The sequence below is a fragment of the Geotrypetes seraphini genome, chromosome 1 (genome assembly GCF_902459505.1).
Source record: "Geotrypetes seraphini chromosome 1, aGeoSer1.1, whole genome shotgun sequence".
NCBI classification, from domain to species: Eukaryota; Metazoa; Chordata; class Amphibia; order Gymnophiona; family Dermophiidae; genus Geotrypetes; species Geotrypetes seraphini.
Window position 1 is genome coordinate 174,548,570 of NC_047084.1, and position 19,621 is coordinate 174,568,190.

The 19,621-nt window shown below is 45.0% G+C and overlaps 1 protein-coding gene across 2 annotated transcripts in view; it reads left to right on the forward strand.

The window, feature by feature from the left end:
• The first annotated feature begins 12,864 nt into the window (after positions 1–12,864).
• LOC117359300 (kelch-like protein 2) overlaps positions 12,865–19,621 on the forward strand; it is a 244,718-nt gene continuing 237,961 nt past the window's right edge. The window contains exon 1 of one of the 2 annotated variants that reach the window (XM_033941843.1): positions 12,865–13,143. Coding sequence is in view for 1 of the 2 variants with exons in the window: in XM_033941834.1 (XP_033797725.1) it covers positions 13,121–13,143 (23 nt within the window). In the remaining variant the exon portion in view is untranslated. The remainder of the gene's footprint in view (positions 13,144–19,621) is intronic. The other variant, XM_033941834.1, reaches the window with a different exon arrangement.

A 19,621-nucleotide genomic window follows, 5' to 3' on the forward strand; every position in this document is an offset into this window, starting at 1 on the left:
CAATCTCTCCCTAAGTAAGGGGAAAGTTCCCCTGGACTGGAAATTAGCTAATGTCGTTCCTAGACTTGCTAGCTTGCCAACTCTCCGACAACACGCTCACAGGAAACCTGAACTGTCTTCTCTGCTACGTTACACCAGGAAACTGGAACACCTCAAAACAAGAACTCGAAGAATTCATATTCCAGAATTCCCTCTCCTCCACACATAACCTGATCCTAGGAGACGTAAATCTCCACCTAGAAGACCACTCCTCCAAACAAGTAGCGGAATTTATATCATACCTCAATTCCCTATCTTACCAAATCCTCAACCCTGAACCCACACACGAAAAGGGTCATCAGCTTGACATTGCTGCGTACGCGTCTCTCGACCTCAACACACAAAACATCCACATCACCAAGGGCTCTTGGCATCCTACCCTCTGGTCAGACCATTACATATATACCTTCTTTATCAACTGGACGCAAAGTAAAAACAAACCCACTCCACATAAAACAAGCATCAAGACTAGACAGAAAATTGAACCAACCAAATTCTGGGACACAGTAGACCCCGCATTAGAATCCAATAACCCTATAGAATTCATAAACAGCTGGCGGTCCCTAAGTGAATCTACCTTGAATAATCTAGCTCCAATAAAAACAAAAAATAAAATATGTAGGCCATCTGACAAATGGTTTGACACCGAGCTCCTACACCTAAAAAGACAATGCAGACAACTAGAAAGGTCATGGAAAAACAGAAACAAGATAACACCAAAACAGAATGGAGAATCCAAATCAAACAATATAAAATCAAACTGAAGGAAAAACGGAAAGAATACTATTCCAAACTCATTGGCACCGAGAAACCAGACACAAAAAAACTTTTCAACCTGGTACGAAATCTCACTGATACCAACCCTTTCCTAGCCATCCAAGGAAACCAGCCTCCAACAGCTCACCAATTAGCGGATCACTTCAAACACAAAATCATCACAATCAGATCCACATTCAATAACTCACAAAACAACATAGAAGAAATACTAATAAATTCCACAACAAACGATGCCATCTCAGCAGATAGGATCTGGACCAACTTCCCAACAATACAATGGTCAGACCTAGATCGACTTTACAAAAAATACAGCAAATCCTCATGCGATTTGAACAACTGTCCATCTTACCTACTAGCTACAGCATCCACAAAATTCAAAGCTAACCTCACATTATGGTTGCAAACCACTCTCAATGAAGGTCAGTTCCCAACAGATCTAGGCGAAATTATAATTACTCCAATACCGAAAGACCTCAAAGGACCAATAGACAATCCAACAAATTATAGACCAATCGCTTCTATCCCACTATACGTTAAACTAATAGAAGGTCTTGTAGCACAATATCTCTCCAACTACCTAGAGGACCACCGCATTCTTCACCCATCGCAATCAGGATTCAGAACTAATCATAGCACAGAAACACTACTGGTATCCTTAATTGATATAGCCCGACAACAACTCAGCAAAGGAAACAAACTACTAATCATCCAACTTGATCTTTCAGCAGCTTTCGATCTAGTAGACCACCCCATACTACTCCAGATACTAGACGCCATAGGAATTTCAGGTAGAGTTCATAACTGGTTTCAAGGTTTCCTTAAAACAAGAACATACAGAGTTAAGTCAAAACAGCTTATATCAGACTCATGGTCCAACCCCTGCGGAGTACCACAAGGATCACCACTATCGCCCATACTATTCAACCTCTTCATAGCTTCCTTAGGCACAACCCTAGATACCCTAAATATAACCTCATTCAGTTATGCGGACGACATAACCATCCTCCTTCCCTTCGACATCCAAGACCCCAGCTCCACAGAACGCCTGAAAACAACACTGGTAACAGTAGAAAACTGGATGACCAACCATAAGCTGAAGCTAAACGCGGATAAAACAAAATTCCTATTACTAGAGAAGGAAAAACTACAATCCGTTACAGAACTGGAAATAAATGCAATCAAATACCCTATACAGACCACTCTCAAAATCCTGGGAATACAACTAGACAGACGCTGTACAATGCAGACACAAATTCACAAAATCATCCAAAAAGCTTTCTACACCATGCGAAACCTTAAAAAAATAAGAAAATTCTTTGACAGAGACCAATACAGAATCATTGTCCAATCCCTGGTACTTAGTATTTTAGACTACTGTAACAGCCTCTACCTATCATGCCCAAACTACATGATAAAACAACTACAAACCGTTCAGAACACAGCCCTCAGACTCATCTACTCGCTTAGCAAATTCGACCACATCACAAATGCTTACTTAGACTCTCACTGGCTTCCAATAAAAGCAAGATCACAATTCAAATTCTACTGTCTTCTATTCAAAGTAACCCACGGAGCTGCACCAAGTTACCTAAACAACCGCCTATACCGCAACCTCACACACAGAACAAGGAAAGCTCAAAGCCTATTCACATACCCCCCTTTCAATGGTACCAGACGAAAGAAACTCTACGATAACCTTCTAGCGACACAGGCAGCGAAAATTGACCCAACAGTCTCCAAACTGCTGACCAAAACATCAGACATCAAAGTTCTCCGAAAAGAAATCAAAACGCCAATCAATTTAAAAAACACCTACCATCACTCTAACCTCCTGCCTACACATACACAATTACTCCTTCATATTCATCATTCCTACAACATCCCTCAACGCCATGTAAGCAACCTCCATATGTAACCAATATTTCTTCCTCAGCGCTATGTAATAATCTCCTTAACTTGAATGTACTGCTATCCTTACCTGTGATTTAAACCTGATATGTAAACATATTATATTCCTGATATGTAAACTTGTTATATTCCTGATATGTAAACTTCCTGGAAATGTCCAGTTCTCTTCCAATTTTGTAATCCGCTTAGAACCGAAAGGCACAGGCGGAATAAAAATCTCTAATGTAATGTAATGTAATGTAATGTTCCTCTGCATAAAAAGGGTTGCAGGGCAGAGGCTGCAAATTATAGACTGGTGAGTCTCACATCAATAGTGTGCAAACTCATGGAAACACTAATTAAAAGCAAATTAGACACGATCTTGAATGAAGGGAATCTTCAGGATCCCAGTCAGCATGGATTCACCAAGGGTAGGTCCTGCCAATCCAATCTCATCAGCTTCTTTGACTGGGTAACAAGAAAGTTGGACTTGGGAGAGTCTTTGGACATCGTGTACCTGGACTTCAGGAAAGCTTTTGACAGTGTCCCACACCGCAGGCTGCTAAGCAAGATGGAATCGATGGGGTTAGGAGAGACACTAACTGCATGGGTCAATGATTGGCTGAGTGGCAGACTTCAGAGGGTGGTGGTTAATGGTACCCTCTCTAAAACATCGGAGGTGACCAGTGGAGTGCCGCAGGGCTCGGTCCTGGGTCCACTCCTTTTCAACATATTCATAGGGGATCTGACTCAAGGGCTTCAAGGTAAAATAACACTATTCGCCGATGACGCCAAACTATGTAATATAGTAAGTGAATGCAGTTTACAGAATTATATGGTGCAGGACCTGCTTACATTGGAAAGTTGGTCCTCAACCTGGCAGCTAGGCTTCAATGCTAAGAAATGTAAGGTCATGCACCTCGGAAGCGGAAATCCATGCAGGACGTACTTCTTGAACGGAGAAACTTTAACTAGGACTTCAGCAGAACGAGATTTAGGAGTAATCATCAGTGCAGACATGAAAACTGCCAATCAAGTGGAGAAGGCTTCATCTAAGGCAAGGCAGATATTGGGTTGTATCAATAGAAGTTTCGTCAGCCGAAAGCCTGAAGTCATAATGCCGTTGTACAGGGCCATGGTGAGACCTCATCTGGAGTACTGTGTGCAATTCTGGAGGCCACATTACAGTAAAGATGTGCGCAGAATTGAATCGGTTCAACGGACGGCCACCAGGATGATCTCGGGGCTCAAGGGTCTCTCGTACGAAGAGAGACTGAGCAAATTGCAGCTCTACATTCTTGAGGAACGTAGGAAGAGGGGAGGCATGATCGAAACATTTAAGTACCTCACGGGACGTGTCGAAGTGGAAGATGATATTTTCTTTCTCAAGGGACCCTCGGCCACAAGAGGGCACCCGCTCAAACTCAGGGGCGGAAAATTTCATGGCGACACCAGAAAGTATTTCTTCACAGAGAGAGTGGTTGATCATTGGAACAAGCTTCCAGTGCAGGTGATCGAGGCAGACAGCGTGCCAGACTTTAAGAATAAATGGGATACCCATGTGGGATCCCTACGAGGGTCAAGATAAGGAAATTGGGTCATTAGGGCATAGACAAGGGGTGGGTAAGCAGAGTGGGCAGACTTGATGGGCTGTAGCCCTTTTCTGCCGTCATCTTCTATGTTTCTATGTTTCTATCTATGATGCAGAACAGCTAGCTTTCAGCTCTGTACAGCTAGTAGGAAGTATGACAGGATCTTTGGCATTCATGGAACTAATACAAACATGGAGTTAGATGACATGTCATATACAGTATATTAACTAATAAAGACAAACAAGCTAAAGTTCAGTTGTAGTCTGAAAGGCAGGGTGTGCCAGAGAAAGGTAGGGGTCAATGTCCTGTTTCTGCTACACTCATCTAAGGACAGGTACTATTTATCTAAGGATCTGGTACTATTTATTTTTTAATAGAAAATGGACATTGGAGCAGAGAAATTGCAGAGCCTCGCTAATGTCCTTATTAATTTTGTTTTCTCCCTTTGTTGCATTTAAGAAATATAAATTAGCAATTCATGGCCCCTTTTACTAAGCCGCGCAGCCGAGTGCTGTGTGGCAAATGCTCCAGTGCCCATTCAAGTCCATTTTGAGCCAATCAGAGCCTTAGGCTCCTCTCACTGCATCCCAAGGTGGACTTCTTTCCAGCTAGTTAGATGGTTATCTAATTTCATCAACAACCTCTCTACATTTAGATGGTAAAACTGGGAAGCTTAGGGAGCCAAAAGAAGTCCCAAATATTGAAAGCGACCAGTGGCCCATTGTGATGAAAATGCATCATCTCATTCCCTCTGAATTGATTCTGACGAAGGTAATAATAATAATAATAACAGCTTATATACCGCAATACCGTGAAGTTCTATGCGGTTTACAAAGATTAAGCAAAGGTACAAATTGATTGACTTTAAGAGGGGAGGAAGAAAGAGGGTTAATAGGACAGGAAATCCATTTTTGAGGAGAGAGTGATCAATAGAACAAGTTAATCGCTATAGAGGGGAGAGAGAAAGGATCAGTTGTCTAGATACTATAGGAACAGGTGTGTTTTCAGACGTTTCCTAAATTCCTCATAAGTAGTGGGCGAAAGCAATTGTTCTAGGTCTTTACCCCATGATGCTGCTTGGTGCGAGAGATGTTCATGGTGTTTTATCAGTTTACAACCTCTCACTGGGGTAGCGCTTTAGATTTCAGCAAATTAAGTCTGAAACCCGAGTAGTCTCCATACTCCATTATACTTTGTAACAACTTGCCCAAAGAAGGGCAAGGATTTGAGAGATGTACTATAACATCATCCACAAATGCAGCAAATTTAAATGATTCTGTCCCAATTTGTATCCCCTGGATGTCTGGATTAGCATGAATATCTCTAAGCAAAGGGTCTAGGACTATCATATAAAGCAGAGGTGAGAGTGGACAACCGTGCCTCGCACCTCGGTTGATAGGGAAACTTTCTGAATGACATCCATTAACCAAGAGCTGGCCCGTGGTGTGGAATATAGGGCTCTGAGGGGAGAAATTGCCTTTTCAAGTGTGACAAATATTAAATCCCATTAGACCCCCATCAAAGGCCTTCTCCACATCAAAACTTATCAGAAGTGTCTTCTGTGTCATTTCTGTATAATCCAATTAAGTTATAATGCGCTGCATGTTTTTTTGCCCCTGAACGGCCCTACACAAAATCCACATGAGAATCATGTGTAAGGGTAGGCAATATTCACGATAATCTGTTTGCTAGGATCTTTGTCACTACCTTCGCTTCAACGTTCAATAACAAGATCAGTCCATATAAGCCAGAGATAGTGGATCTCTGCCTGGTGTAAGCAATACTATGATTCGGGCTGTATTACTGGTTTCTGGTACGGTCCCCTCATCCACCCAGCCATGAAACATATTCACCAGGGGGTCAATAAGCTCACCCATTAGCTTGTAAAACTCCATCCTGAAACCATCTTCTCTCAGGGCTTTCTGCAATAAACTTTGTTGAAACGCCCATTAGACCTATTTAGATGTAATTGGGGCTTTCTGCATGTCTTTATCTGTCTGGGTAAGAATAGGCAAATCCAGACCATCTAGAAACATGCTTCCCAGGAGGTCCTGATCCTCAGGCGGAGCATACAAGGGAAGATAATAATCCTAAAATACATGACAAATCTCTTGATCATTGGAGTTCCTACCTTCAGAACCATCCAGAATGCTTATGATCTTCTTCTTACCTTGTTTAGCTGCTATCAGCCTCGCTAAAAGTTTCCCACATTTGTTTCATTGCTCTCTGATGTAACAAAGTATCAAGTTCTGTTTGTAATGCTATTAATTGTTGACTTTGGGCCCCACTGTGGATGTTCCCAAAACTGCACTGCAGACATTCTACCTGTTTTTCAAATTAATTTTCCTGTCCCGCGCTTTTTTTTTTTTTTTTTTACATAGCTAGCATAATTTATAATCTCCTTGCAAAACTGCTTTTGTGGCCTCCTAATAAATATTGGGCTTGTTGATATGTTCTGCATTAATTAATTTATAAACTTGCCAGCACATCAACAACCTCTCTTTAAATTTTTGTATCATGGTACAAGTACCGTGCTTCCCTGAAAATAAGACAGAGTCTTATACTAATTTGGGGTCCAAAAAACAATTAGGGCTTATTTTGGGGGGATGTCTTAATTTTTTTTTCATGTACAACAATTATCTCTCCCTTCCTCTCCCCACCCCAATTCTTCCTCTTTCCTTTCTCCCCCCAATGTGCAGCATCTTTCCTCCTCTCTCACCGATCCCCTTATGTAGCATCTCTCTATCCCTCCCCCCCCATCCCTCTGTGCAGCAGAACCCCACCCATTCTCCCACTGTGAGACTGACATACCTCCGCTCCGAGGCCTCAAAAAACAGTAGCAGCGTCAGCACTCTGAACGGGCTGCTTTGAGGCCTTTCCCACCGGGGCCTTCCCTCTGCTGCATCACTGATGATGTCAGAGGGAAGGCCCCGGTGGGGAAGGCCACAAAGCAACCCGTTCAGAGTGCTGCTGCTGCTTTAGGAAGCCTCTGAGTGGGAAGTATGTTGGGTTTCACCAGGGTGTGGGGGTCACTGAATTGACAAGTCTGATTTTTTTAGGTGAATCGGGGAGTGTTGGGGTCATTCAGGGGCGAGGGGCTTCGGGGTTTGATCTTAACTAGGGCTTATTTTGGGGGTAGGGCTTATATTAGGAGCATCTTTAAAAATCATGCTAGGGCTTATTTTTGGAATAGGTCTTATTTTTGAGGAAACAGGGTACATCAGAAAAAAACCATCTAGCCAGTGATGTGATGGATCCCTTAGTGGTCCAATCTATCCAGACCACTATGTGATCTGAAATAATACAAGCTCCAATTTCAGCTCTATTTATTTATTCAGTTTTCTATACCATTCTCCCAGAGGAGCTCAGAATTTATTCTCTACTAAAATTAAAAAATAAATCTCTTGAAGCTAGTAAATATTCAATCCTCAATTGCGACGATTGGACTCTGGACAAGTGCGTATAGTCCCAGACATAAAAAATTTCCAATACTGAACAGAAGTTGGGGAGCCCCCTAGAATAATTAATCCAGAGATGTTTAGGGTTACTAGATCTATCCATGTCTGGATCTCAGGCTGTGTTGAAATTGCCACCTATTATTACATTTTTACATGGCCTATTAAGTAGCAATCTTGCCAGAGTCCCATAAAAGCGGTTAACCAATCTATTGGGAGCATAGACACTACCAAACATGAATTCCTCCCAGTGCACTGAAATATTGCAAAATACGTATTGCCCATCTGGATTCTTGATAATGTTCTGGACCCCTTCAGTGTTCTCCCTCCGTATCAGAATTACAACTTCACCCCTTTTCCCTATCGCAGGAGCACCCATACACTGTATGCAGAACATACACCTTGAATGGTGAAAACTTAACAAGAACTGTCGCAGAACGGGACCTGGTTGTAATCATTAGTGAAGATATGAAAACTGCCAATCAGGTGGAGAAAGCTTCAGCCAAGGTTGCATCCGAAGAAGTTGCATCCGAGTTGCATCCGAAGAAGTTTTATCAGCCGAAAGCCTAAAGTTATAATGTCGTTGTACAGATCCATGGTGAGACCTCATCTGGAGTACTGTGTTCAGTTTTGGAAGCCACATTATCAAAAGGATATGAAGAGAATGGGGTCGTTTCAGCGAATGGCCACTAAGATGGTCTCAGCTTAAGGAGCTCCCATATGAAGAACATCTAAGCAGGCTGCAGTTATATTCTCTCGAAGAACGCAGAGAGAGGGGTGACATGAGAGAGACATTCAAATATCTTACGGGCCGTACTGAGGTGGAGGAAGATATCTTTTTCCTTACGGGTCTCATGGCAAGAAGAAGGCATCCGCGCAAACTCAAGGGTGGGAGATTTCATGGTGACATCAGGAAATACTTCTTCACCGAGAGGGTGGTTGATTGATGGAATGGTATTCCACATCAGGTAGTTGAAGCCAATAACGCACTCGACTTCCAGGGACGATGGGATAAACATGTGGGATCGCTCCGGGGAAATGCTTGAAGGAGGGTTCTTGTTGAGGGAGGGTTCTTTGAGTGGGCAGACTTGTTGGGCCGACGGCCCTTTTCTTCCGTCATACTCTATGTTTCTCCTACCCACCATCGAGCTAGCTTAGACAATTCTTTTTCTGAAAGATGGGTTTCCTGTAGTAAAGCTATGTCAGCTTTATGCCTTTGCAGATGTTGCAACATTTTTTAACGCTTTATGGGAGAGTTTATTCCCCCTACATTCCAATTAACAATCCACAATTTAACCTATGCCCATTAATTGATATGTTAGTACTTGATTTTACATTCTTTCTTTCATAAGGGGGACTGTCCCAACCACCAGCTCCCTTTAGTCATGTTGGGGGTGTCGGTTGGGTCCATATAGATGCTGCACAGGGGGATGGGAGGGAGGGATGGAAAGTTGCTGCACATGGGGGGAGAGAGGAAGAACTGTTGGACATGGGCTGGAGAAGAAGAAGGGAGATGCAACAAAGAGGTAGAAAGGATTGAAAAAGAGAAATCCTGCATAAGGTGGAGGGGAGGGAGACATGCATAGAGAAAAGGAGAAATGTTGGACTTAAAGTTGAGGGCAGGGTGAAATGGTACATGAGGAGAGAGAAAGAAAAGTTGCAAGTGATAATGGAGGGGAGGAAGGAAGAGATGCTGTATGGAGGGTAATAGACCCGGGGCATAAAGCAGGAAAAGAGAGAGAGAGAGATGGTAGACAGTGAGAAAGAAGCAGAAATGTTGGATATGGCAATGGAAGGGAAGATAGAGATGGAAGATGGATGAAGAGCAATGAGAAAGAAGAAAACAACAAATGGGCAGGAGACCCTGGTGAGCGAGTTAACAGAAGACAAATAGAAATCAGAGCCTGGGACCAACATGATTTGGATAATAAAGTGACCAAACATCAAAAGATAGAAACAATGATTTTATTTTCAATTTTGTGATTACAATACCTGTGTGTCAGATTTTAAATGTGTATCCTGCCAAAGCTGGTGTTAGCAAGTGTTAGCTAGGATCTAACAGAGAGAGGAAAAGTTTTTTTGTTTATTTTGTTTACACCACAGCACCGGCATGGGGTTGGAGAGGTTGTAACCCTATGTAATGTTATACTGTAACACTGTAAATGTTGAACTGTAACCCATTCTGAACTCTCTGGGGAGGACAAGCTATACAAATAAATAAAATCACAAAAAATATATTTTTTAATATGGGGGAGAGTGTTAAAAAATGATCAGCCCTAGGTGTCCATTATCCCCTATTTAATATTTCTGACAATTTTTCAGATTATAGAGTTAATTGTTTTCTCTTATGCTGATGATATATTTTTATTGAAATAGTTTCAAGACATATCCCAGCTACAGTTACAATGCATTCTCTCTTGCATAAAACATCTGGAATTGTTAAGTTCAGCACATGGTTTTAAATTAAACAGGGATAAATCAAAATTACTTTGGTTGGAAAGAACTGGACCTATCTTTGAACAAATATGTTTCTCTGATTTAGATTACTGGTAGAGAAGGTAACCAAGATTCTTGGTATTTATTTAGGCACCACATTATCCTTGAAATATCATATAAATATGCTGATGAAATCACCTTTTGCAATCTACATTGCCTTAGGAGACTTCGCTCATTGTTCGAAGAAAAACATTTTTCTGTCCTAGTCCAAGCTCTTGTTCTTTCACAGTTAGATTATTTTAATAGTTTTTTTTTGCCTTCTTTTCACTAAGCTGATTTTTAGATTGCAGTCTATTCCAAATATGGCCACCAAGATGATTTTGGGGCTATTTAAATCGGTTCATGCTACACCTAGGGGTCCTTTTACTAAGGTGCCCTAGCTGATTTTGTGTGTTCTAGACGCTAACATATCCATTATATTCTACGGATACATTAGCATTTAGCGTGCGCTAAATTGGCTCACGCGCCTTAGTAAAAGAGAAGGCTAGTTTGCTGAGACTTCTTTGGCTCCCAATTAAGGCCTGTATTATCTTTAAACTATCATGCTGGATGTATAAGATATTTGCAGGAATTTTCCTTGAATAACTAATTTTTTAAAAATTTCCTTTGTCTCCTATGTCTTCACAAGCTGGAGAATTATATTTAGCTTATGTTTCGTCATTTGTTAACCCTTTAATTGGCAGACGGTGAAACAGCTGCTTTATATAACTTGGGGCTCCTTTTACGAAGCCACGCAAGCAGGTTTAACGCACGCGACTTTTCATCACGCGCTAACCCCTGCGCTGGCCAGAAAACTACCGCCTGCTCAAGAGGAGGCGGTAGTGGCTAGCGCGTCCGGCGGTTTAGCGTGCGCTATTATGCGCGTAAAACCGCTAATGCGCCTTCATAAAAGGAGTCCTTGATGTTGACTGAGAGCGACAGTGCCAAGTAAAGGGCTACAATTAAATATAAAAATTAAATTTCTACATCATTTCCTTATCAAGCAATTACAGCTTGGTGTTCAGCAACTGATTTCTTATTTGCGGAAGACTTATTTAGAAAGTTTCTATTTTAAGGTTTTCTATTACTCTGTTAAAAGATATATATAGTTTACTTTCATGTTATCTGCGTTAAACCTGGTTTTCAAGGAGTTAGTGGAATATACCATTATCCTACTTAATTCTTTATCAACAGCTACATATTTGACCAAACTATTTTAATTGACCAGCAGCGACTTTTTTTGTTGTTTTTTTTAATTTAAGTCTTAGGGCTACTTTTACAAAGGCGCGCTAGCGGTTTAACGCGTGTAATAGCATGCGCTAAAATGCCAGACGCGCTAGCTACTAACGCCTCCTCTTGAGCAGGCGGTAGTTTTGGGCCAGCGCGGGGGGGGGGGGGAGGGGTTAGCGCGTGATGAAAAGTCACGTGCGTTAACCCCGCTAGTGCGCTTTTGTAAAAGGAGCCCTTAGTTTATTTATTTAAGTTTTCGTACATACAACAGCAAAGAAAGTGAAAAAAGAAAACCAATAAACATATCAGACTTTTTAAGGGATGCCTAGAACTCATCTGTAGACCTAAAGCTGATGCAAGCGTAATGGGTACCCCAGTGTACCTTCAGCTTTATACGCCCACCCTCTCAATAACTTTCAAGCTCCCTACCCCAAGATTTTAATAATTAAACTAAACAATTAAATGATCCTATAAAAATTCAATTTAAAAGTAAGTAGTGATAGTTCTTTACATTTGTGTAGCTGTCAGGACCTATTCTTTTGCTTCTGGCTGCAATTGTTCTTTGCTGCCACAAAGAAGCTGTTGCCCCGAGCGCCTGCTTCCTTTTGCCTACTGTTTGGGCTGGCCCAGAAGCGTCCTGAGCCAGAATGGTGTCCTGGCGTCCCCCCCCCCTCCACCACTGCACTGTAGCCACTGTATAGATTCACCCTTTTTGTCTTGTTTGTCACCATTAGATTGTAAACTCTTTCAACTGGAGTGACGATGTTCCTAAATTGACTTTATTTGAAAGTGTCAAAGTTCCAAAGGTACAACTCACCTTTATAGGACCCCCAGGGACCCCTGAAGAAGACTTTTTGTCGAAACGCGGACCGTGTTGGGTCCTGTATCCCTAGCAGACTAGGTCCTTTAAGGCTCTTATGTGGATGATTTATTTTTATGTGGATGGAATTATTTTATGTGGATGATTTCAGTGTACCTTTGGAACTTTGACACTTTCAAATAAAGTCCATTTGGGAACATCGTCACTCCACAGAGTTTTTTTGGTTTTCTCTGGATATTCTTCTTTGTGGATATTTTGGGGTCAATTCCTTTTGTTTTTTGCTTGTAAGCTCTTTCAAACAGGGACTGTCTCTTGCGTGCTAATGTACAGCGCCGGTAGCCCAATATATTTATAAGTACAGTAGTAGGAGCCACTGCAGGGGGAGACATCAGAGAGCGATTTTTGTACCCCTGATTCCCTTGCGGCCACACCGCCTCCCACAGTCCTCGGAACAACTCTGGCCCATAGACCTCCAGTTCCAGTTACTCACCAAAGCGAACGAAACGTCCACCGTCTTGCGCTAAACCATTTCTTTATTGTAGAGGAGTAAACCGAAAGGCCGAGCGCTCGCATTTCCAGTCTTCCTCAGGCAGAGGGCGCTGCTCTTTCTCGTCAGCGCAGTCTGGGCGCGGGCGAGCACGCGCGGTGCGGAGGTTCCCGGGGCGCGCTCCCGTCACTCACTAGGCGCTGGGCTCGAGCTGTGCTACTGGTGGCAGTGGAAGTGCTCCGGTGCAGACGCCGAGGGAGGAGCGCGGAGAGCGGCGGTCGCAGCATGCAGTGAGCGGGGTGCGGGCTCGGGGCTGGAATGGTGCTAGCGGCTCCCTGCGTTCCCCGCCGCCACAAGCATGGAGATGCCGCCCGTCAGCGGGTAAGAGAGCGCTGCTCGGCTCAGGGTTCGACACGCGGCTCAGCTCGCACGGAAACGCAGGAGGCATCGTGCCAGTGCTGGGGATATGTTTGTGTGCGCTTTTTCCTCCCGGCTGCTGGTGGCGTGATATTGCACCTTGGAAGATGTGTTTGTCTTTGGGCTTGGGGTGCTAGTGGTGGGTTGGCATGTCTCTTCTCCCTGGTTAATGAGTGTCTTTGAGGTTACTGTGCCAATGGTGAAGTAACGTGTCTTTGCCCCCTGGGTATTGGGTGTCTTTGGGCTTGTGGTGCTAGTGGTGGGTTGGCATGTCTCTGCTCCCTGGTTAATGAGTGTCTTTGAGGTTACTGTGCCAGTGGTGAGGTAACGTGTCTTTGCCCCCTAGGTATTGGGTGTCTTTGGGCTTGGGGTGCTAGTGGTGGGTTGGCATGTCTCTGCTCCCTGGTTAATGAGTGTCTTTGAGGTTACTGTGCCAGTGGTGAGGTAACGTGTCTTTGCCCCCTGGTTATTACGTGTCTTTGGGTGCTAGTGGTGGGTTGGCATGTCTCTGCTCCCTGGGTAATGAGTGTCTTTGAGGTTACTGTGCCAGTGGTGAGGTAACGTGTCTTTGCCCCCTGGGTATTGGGTGTCTTTGGGCTTGGGGTGCTAGTGGTGGGTTGGCATGTCTCTTCTCCCTGGTTAATGAGTGTCTTTGAGGTTACTGTGCCAATGGTGAAGTAACGTGTCTTTGCCCCCTGGGTATTGGGTGTCTTTGGGCTTGTGGTGCTAGTGGTGGGTTGGCATGTCTCTGCTCCCTGGTTAATGAGTGTCTTTGAGGTTACTGTGCCAGTGGTGAGGTAACGTGTCTTTGCCCCCTGGGTATTGGGTGTCTTTGGGCTTGGGGTGCTAGTGGTGGGTTGGCATGTCTCTTCTCCCTGGTTAATGAGTGTCTTTGAGGTTACTGTGCCAATGGTGAAGTAACGTGTCTTTGCCCCCTGGGTATTGTGTCTTTGGGCTTGTGGTGCTAGTGGTGGGTTGGCATGTCTCTGCTCCCTGGTTAATGAGTGTCTTTGAGGTTACTGTGCCAGTGGTGAGGTAACGTGTCTTTGCCCCCTGGGTATTGGGTGTCTTTGGGCTTGGGGTGCTAGTGGTGGGTTGGCATGTCTCTGCTCACTGGGTAATGAGTGTCTTTGAGGTTACTGTGCCAGTGGTGAGGTAACATGTCTTTGCCCCCTGGGTATTGTGTCTTTGGGCTTGTGGTGCTAGTGGTGGGTTGGCATGTCTCTGCTCCCTGGTTAATGAGTGTCTTTGAGGTTACTGTGCCAGTGGTGAGGTAACGTGTCTTTGCCCCCTGGGTATTGGGTGTCTTTGGGCTTGGGGTGCTAGTGGTGGGTTGGCATGTCTCTGCTCCCTGGTTAATGAGTGTCTTTGAGGTTACTGTGCCAGTGGTGAGGTAACGTGTCTTTGCCCCCTGGTTATTACGTGTCTTTGGGTGCTAGTGGTGGGTTGGCATGTCTCTGCTCCCTGGGTAATGAGTGTCTTTGAGGTTACTGTGCCAGTGGTGAGGTAACGTGTCTTTGCCCCCTGGTTATTACGTGTCTTTGGGTGCTAGTGGTGGGTTGGCATGTCTCTGCTCCCTGGGTAATGAGTGTCTTTGAGGTTACTGTGCCAGTGGTGAGGTAACGTGTCTTTGCCCCCTGGGTATTGGGTGTCTTTGGGCTTGGGGTGCTAGTGGTGGGTTGGCATGTCTCTGCTCCCTGGTTAATGAGTGTCTTTGAGGTTACTGTGCCAATGGTGAAGTAACGTGTCTTTGCCCCCTGGGTATTGGGTGTCTTTGGGCTTGTGGTGCTAGTGGTGGGTTGGCATGTCTCTGCTCCCTGGTTAATGAGTGTCTTTGAGGTTACTGTGCCAGTGGTGAGGTAACGTGTCTTTGCCCCCTGGGTATTGGGTGTCTTTGGGCTTGGGGTGCTAGTGGTGGGTTGGCATGTCTCTTCTCCCTGGTTAATGAGTGTCTTTGAGGTTACTGTGCCAATGGTGAAGTAACGTGTCTTTGCCCCCTGGGTATTGGGTGTCTTTGGGCTTGTGGTGCTAGTGGTGGGTTGGCATGTCTCTGCTCCCTGGTTAATGAGTGTCTTTGAGGTTACTGTGCCAGTGGTGAGGTAACGTGTCTTTGCCCCCTGGGTATTGGGTGTCTTTGGGCTTGGGGTGCTAGTGGTGGGTTGGCATGTCTCTGCTCCCTGGTTAATGAGTGTCTTTGAGGTTACTGTGCCAGTGGTGAGGTAACGTGTCTTTGCCCCCTGGGTATTGGGTGTCTTTGGGCTTGGGGTGCTAGTGGTGGGTTGGCATGTCTCTTCTCCCTGGTTAATGAGTGTCTTTGAGGTTACTGTGCCAATGGTGAAGTAACGTGTCTTTGCCCCCTGGGTATTGGGTGTCTTTGGGCTTGTGGTGCTAGTGGTGGGTTGGCATGTCTCTGCTCCCTGGTTAATGAGTGTCTTTGAGGTTACTGTGCCAGTGGTGAGGTAACGTGTCTTTGCCCCCTGGGTATTGGGTGTCTTTGGGCTTGGGGTGCTAGTGGTGGGTTGGCATGTCTCTTCTCCCTGGTTAATGAGTGTCTTTGAGGTTACTGTGCCAATGGTGAAGTAACGTGTCTTTGCCCCCTGGGTATTGTGTCTTTGGGCTTGTGGTGCTAGTGGTGGGTTGGCATGTCTCTGCTCCCTGGTTAATGAGTGTCTTTGAGGTTACTGTGCCAGTGGTGAGGTAACGTGTCTTTGCCCCCTGGGTATTGGGTGTCTTTGGGCTTGGGGTGCTAGTGGTGGGTTGGCATGTCTCTGCTCCCTGGTTAATGAGTGTCTTTGAGGTTACTGTGCCAGTGGTGAGGTAACGTGTCTTTGCCCCCTGGTTATTACGTGTCTTTGGGTGCTAGTGGTGGGTTGGCATGTCTCTGCTCCCTGGGTAATGAGTGTCTTTGAGGTTACTGTGCCAGTGGTGAGGTAACGTGTCTTTGCCCCCTGGGTATTGGGTGTCTTTGGGCTTGGGGTGCTAGTGGTGGGTTGGCATGTCTCTTCTCCCTGGTTAATGAGTGTCTTTGAGGTTACTGTGCCAATGGTGAAGTAACGTGTCTTTGCCCCCTGGGTATTGGGTGTCTTTGGGCTTGTGGTGCTAGTGGTGGGTTGGCATGTCTCTGCTCCCTGGTTAATGAGTGTCTTTGAGGTTACTGTGCCAGTGGTGAGGTAACGTGTCTTTGCCCCCTGGGTATTGGGTGTCTTTGGGCTTGGGGTGCTAGTGGTGGGTTGGCATGTCTCTTCTCCCTGGTTAATGAGTGTCTTTGAGGTTACTGTGCCAATGGTGAAGTAACGTGTCTTTGCCCCCTGGGTATTGGGTGTCTTTGGGCTTGTGGTGCTAGTGGTGGGTTGGCATGTCTCTGCTCCCTGGTTAATGAGTGTCTTTGAGGTTACTGTGCCAGTGGTGAGGTAACGTGTCTTTGCCCCCTGGGTATTGGGTGTCTTTGGGCTTGGGGTGCTAGTGGTGGGTTGGCATGTCTCTTCTCCCTGGTTAATGAGTGTCTTTGAGGTTACTGTGCCAATGGTGAAGTAACGTGTCTTTGCCCCCTGGGTATTGTGTCTTTGGGCTTGTGGTGCTAGTGGTGGGTTGGCATGTCTCTGCTCCCTGGTTAATGAGTGTCTTTGAGGTTACTGTGCCAGTGGTGAGGTAACATGTCTTTGCCCCCTGGGTATTGGGTGTCTTTGGGCTTGGGGTGCTAGTGGTGGGTTGGCATGTCTCTGCTCACTGGGTAATGAGTGTCTTTGAGGTTACTGTGCCAGTGGTGAGGTAACATGTCTTTGCCCCCTGGGTATTGTGTCTTTGGGCTTGTGGTGCTAGTGGTGGGTTGGCATGTCTCTGCTCCCTGGTTAATGAGTGTCTTTGAGGTTACTGTGCCAGTGGTGAGGTAACGTGTCTTTGCCCCCTGGGTATTGGGTGTCTTTGGGCTTGGGGTGCTAGTGGTGGGTTGGCATGTCTCTGCTCACTGGGTAATGAGTGTCTTTGAGGTTACTGTGCCAGTGGTGAGGTAACATGTCTTTGCCCCCTGGGTATTGGGTGGCTTTGGGCTTGGGGTGCTAGTGGTGGGTTGGCATGTCTCTGCTCCCTGGTTAATGAGTGTCTTTGAGGTTACTGTGCCAGTGGTGAAGTAACGTGTCTTTGCCCCCTGGGTATTGGGTGTCTTTGGGCTTGGGGTGCTAGTGGTGGTTTGGCATGTCTCTGCTCCCTGGGTAATGAGTGTCTTTGAGGTTACTGTGCCAGTGGTGAGGTAACGTGTCTTTGCCCCCTGGGTATTGCGTGTCTTTGGGCTTGGGGTGCTAGTGGTGGGGTAATTTGTCTTTGCCCCCTGAGTATTGTGTGTCTTTGGGCGTGGGGTAATGTGTTTTTGTCCCCTGGGTATGGTGTGGGCTGTTTTTGCTTCCTGGGCGATGTATGTATCTTTGCCCTTCTGGGTGCCAGTGATGAGGTGGGGTGTCATTGCACTCTAGGAGATGTGTGTGACTTTGGCCTCTGGGTGGAAGTGGTTGAGTGGGGGTGTCTTTGCATCATGGGCATTGATGGTAAGGTGGCATATGTGTCTTTGTGCCCTGGGTACTAGCAGTAGGATGATGAGTCTTTGCTCCCTGTGTTGCAAGTGTTTTGGTGCTGGTGGTGGGTAGCATGTGTGTCTTTATACCTAGTGGTGTGCCTTTGCCCTGGTAGCATGCATTATGCTGTATACTAGTGCAGGTTATGGGGTGGTATGGGATATGTCTTGGGGGGTGCAGTGTATCAGGTATTAGTAGTGCGTTTTCTGTGCTGGTGACGATGTAGTGACTATCTGTACCCTGGAATGGGTTGGTGAGGGTTTTCATGTGTGTAGCTGTGCATCCTTGACACTGGGGGTATGAGATGGTGCTCCTTGTGCACTGGTGGGAGTAGCCATGATCTAGCCCTCTCCAGTGAGAAGCTGTACTATCTTTTTGGTAAATAATTTTAAGCTTCGTGGGGAGTTATCATTTTGTTCTGTGGTAGTTGAGAGGGGAAAAAAAAGACTAAAAGACTACACAAAAATGACAACATTCTCTACAGATACAGTAACATTCTCTTCAAAATTACTGGTATCTGCTCATAGTGACCTCAGGCCTTTATAGTACTTTGAAATGATCTGGAATGCAGTGAAGTGTGACTGAAATATTCCAGCTGTTCTATATTTCCTGGATAAGATGTTGAACAGTGTCGCAGAAGTACCGTAGCTGTCATTCTCCCTGTCTTTGTTACTGTAAAGCTCCTTCAGAGATTGATTATTTTAGCATTCAAGAAGAAAGTTAAAACCTTGTTTTCTGTGGTTGGTGGGCTCCATAGGGTGTAGTTGTAGGTTCTGATCATCTTTTTGGTTGGCTTTTGGTGGCTGCATGAATGTTTTTGCTCCCCTCCTGCAGATTTTATAGTATAGTATTGTTATGTTTTGTGATCAATTTTATTGTTTTAGTTCAGTGGTTCCCAACCCTGTCCTGGAGGAACACCAGGCCAATTGGGTTTTCAGGCTAGCCCTAATGAATATGCATGAAGCATAAGAACATAAGCAATGCCTCTGCCGGGTCAGACCCGAGGTCCATCGTGCCCAGCAGTCCGCTCACGCGGCGGCCCAACAGGTCCAGGACCTGTGCAGTAATCCTCTATCTATACCCCTCTATCCCCCTTTCCAACAGGAAACTGTCCAATCCTTTCTTAAACCCCAGTACCGTACTCTGCCCTATTACGTCCTCTGGAAGCGCATTCCAGGTATCCACCACCCGCTGAGTAAAGAAAAACTTCCTAGCATTTGTTTTGAATCTATCCCCTTCCAATTTTTCCGAATGCCAAATTTACATGCCTATCACTTCCATCATATGCAAATCTCTCTCATGCATATTCATTAGGGCTAGCCTGAAAACCCGATTGGCCTGGTGTTCCTCCAGGACAGGGTTGGGAATCACTGTTTTAGTTTGATCAGGGAGGTGGTATAATAATAAATATCTTGGAATATGATTTTAAAAGTAAATCATTAATAATTGTACTCAGACCAAATGAACAGAACTGAGAGCTGAGTTTTTACATGTGAATTGAGCTTAGAAGCTGGTAGTCCAAGGATTGCTCCAGGTTCCGGTATTGTCTTTCAGCTTTAAAGCTTTTGGGGTTTTACAGCAAAGATATAATCATACAAAACACTGCAATAAAGGTAATTTCAGGTTCAAAAAAATTCGATCATGTCACACCTCTGCTTCAAAACGCTCACTGGCTACCAATTTCATATAGGATAACATATAAAATAGCTCTTTTAGTCTTTAAGACAATAAGAAATAATACTCCTGCATTTATAGATAGGCTCCTGATTCCTTACAGTCCATCAAGAGTTCTCAGATCATCCTCACAAGCTTCCCTATATGTCCCCTCTTTAAAAATCATTGGTACTCGCCGTGACCTGATCTTCTCGGTTACAGCC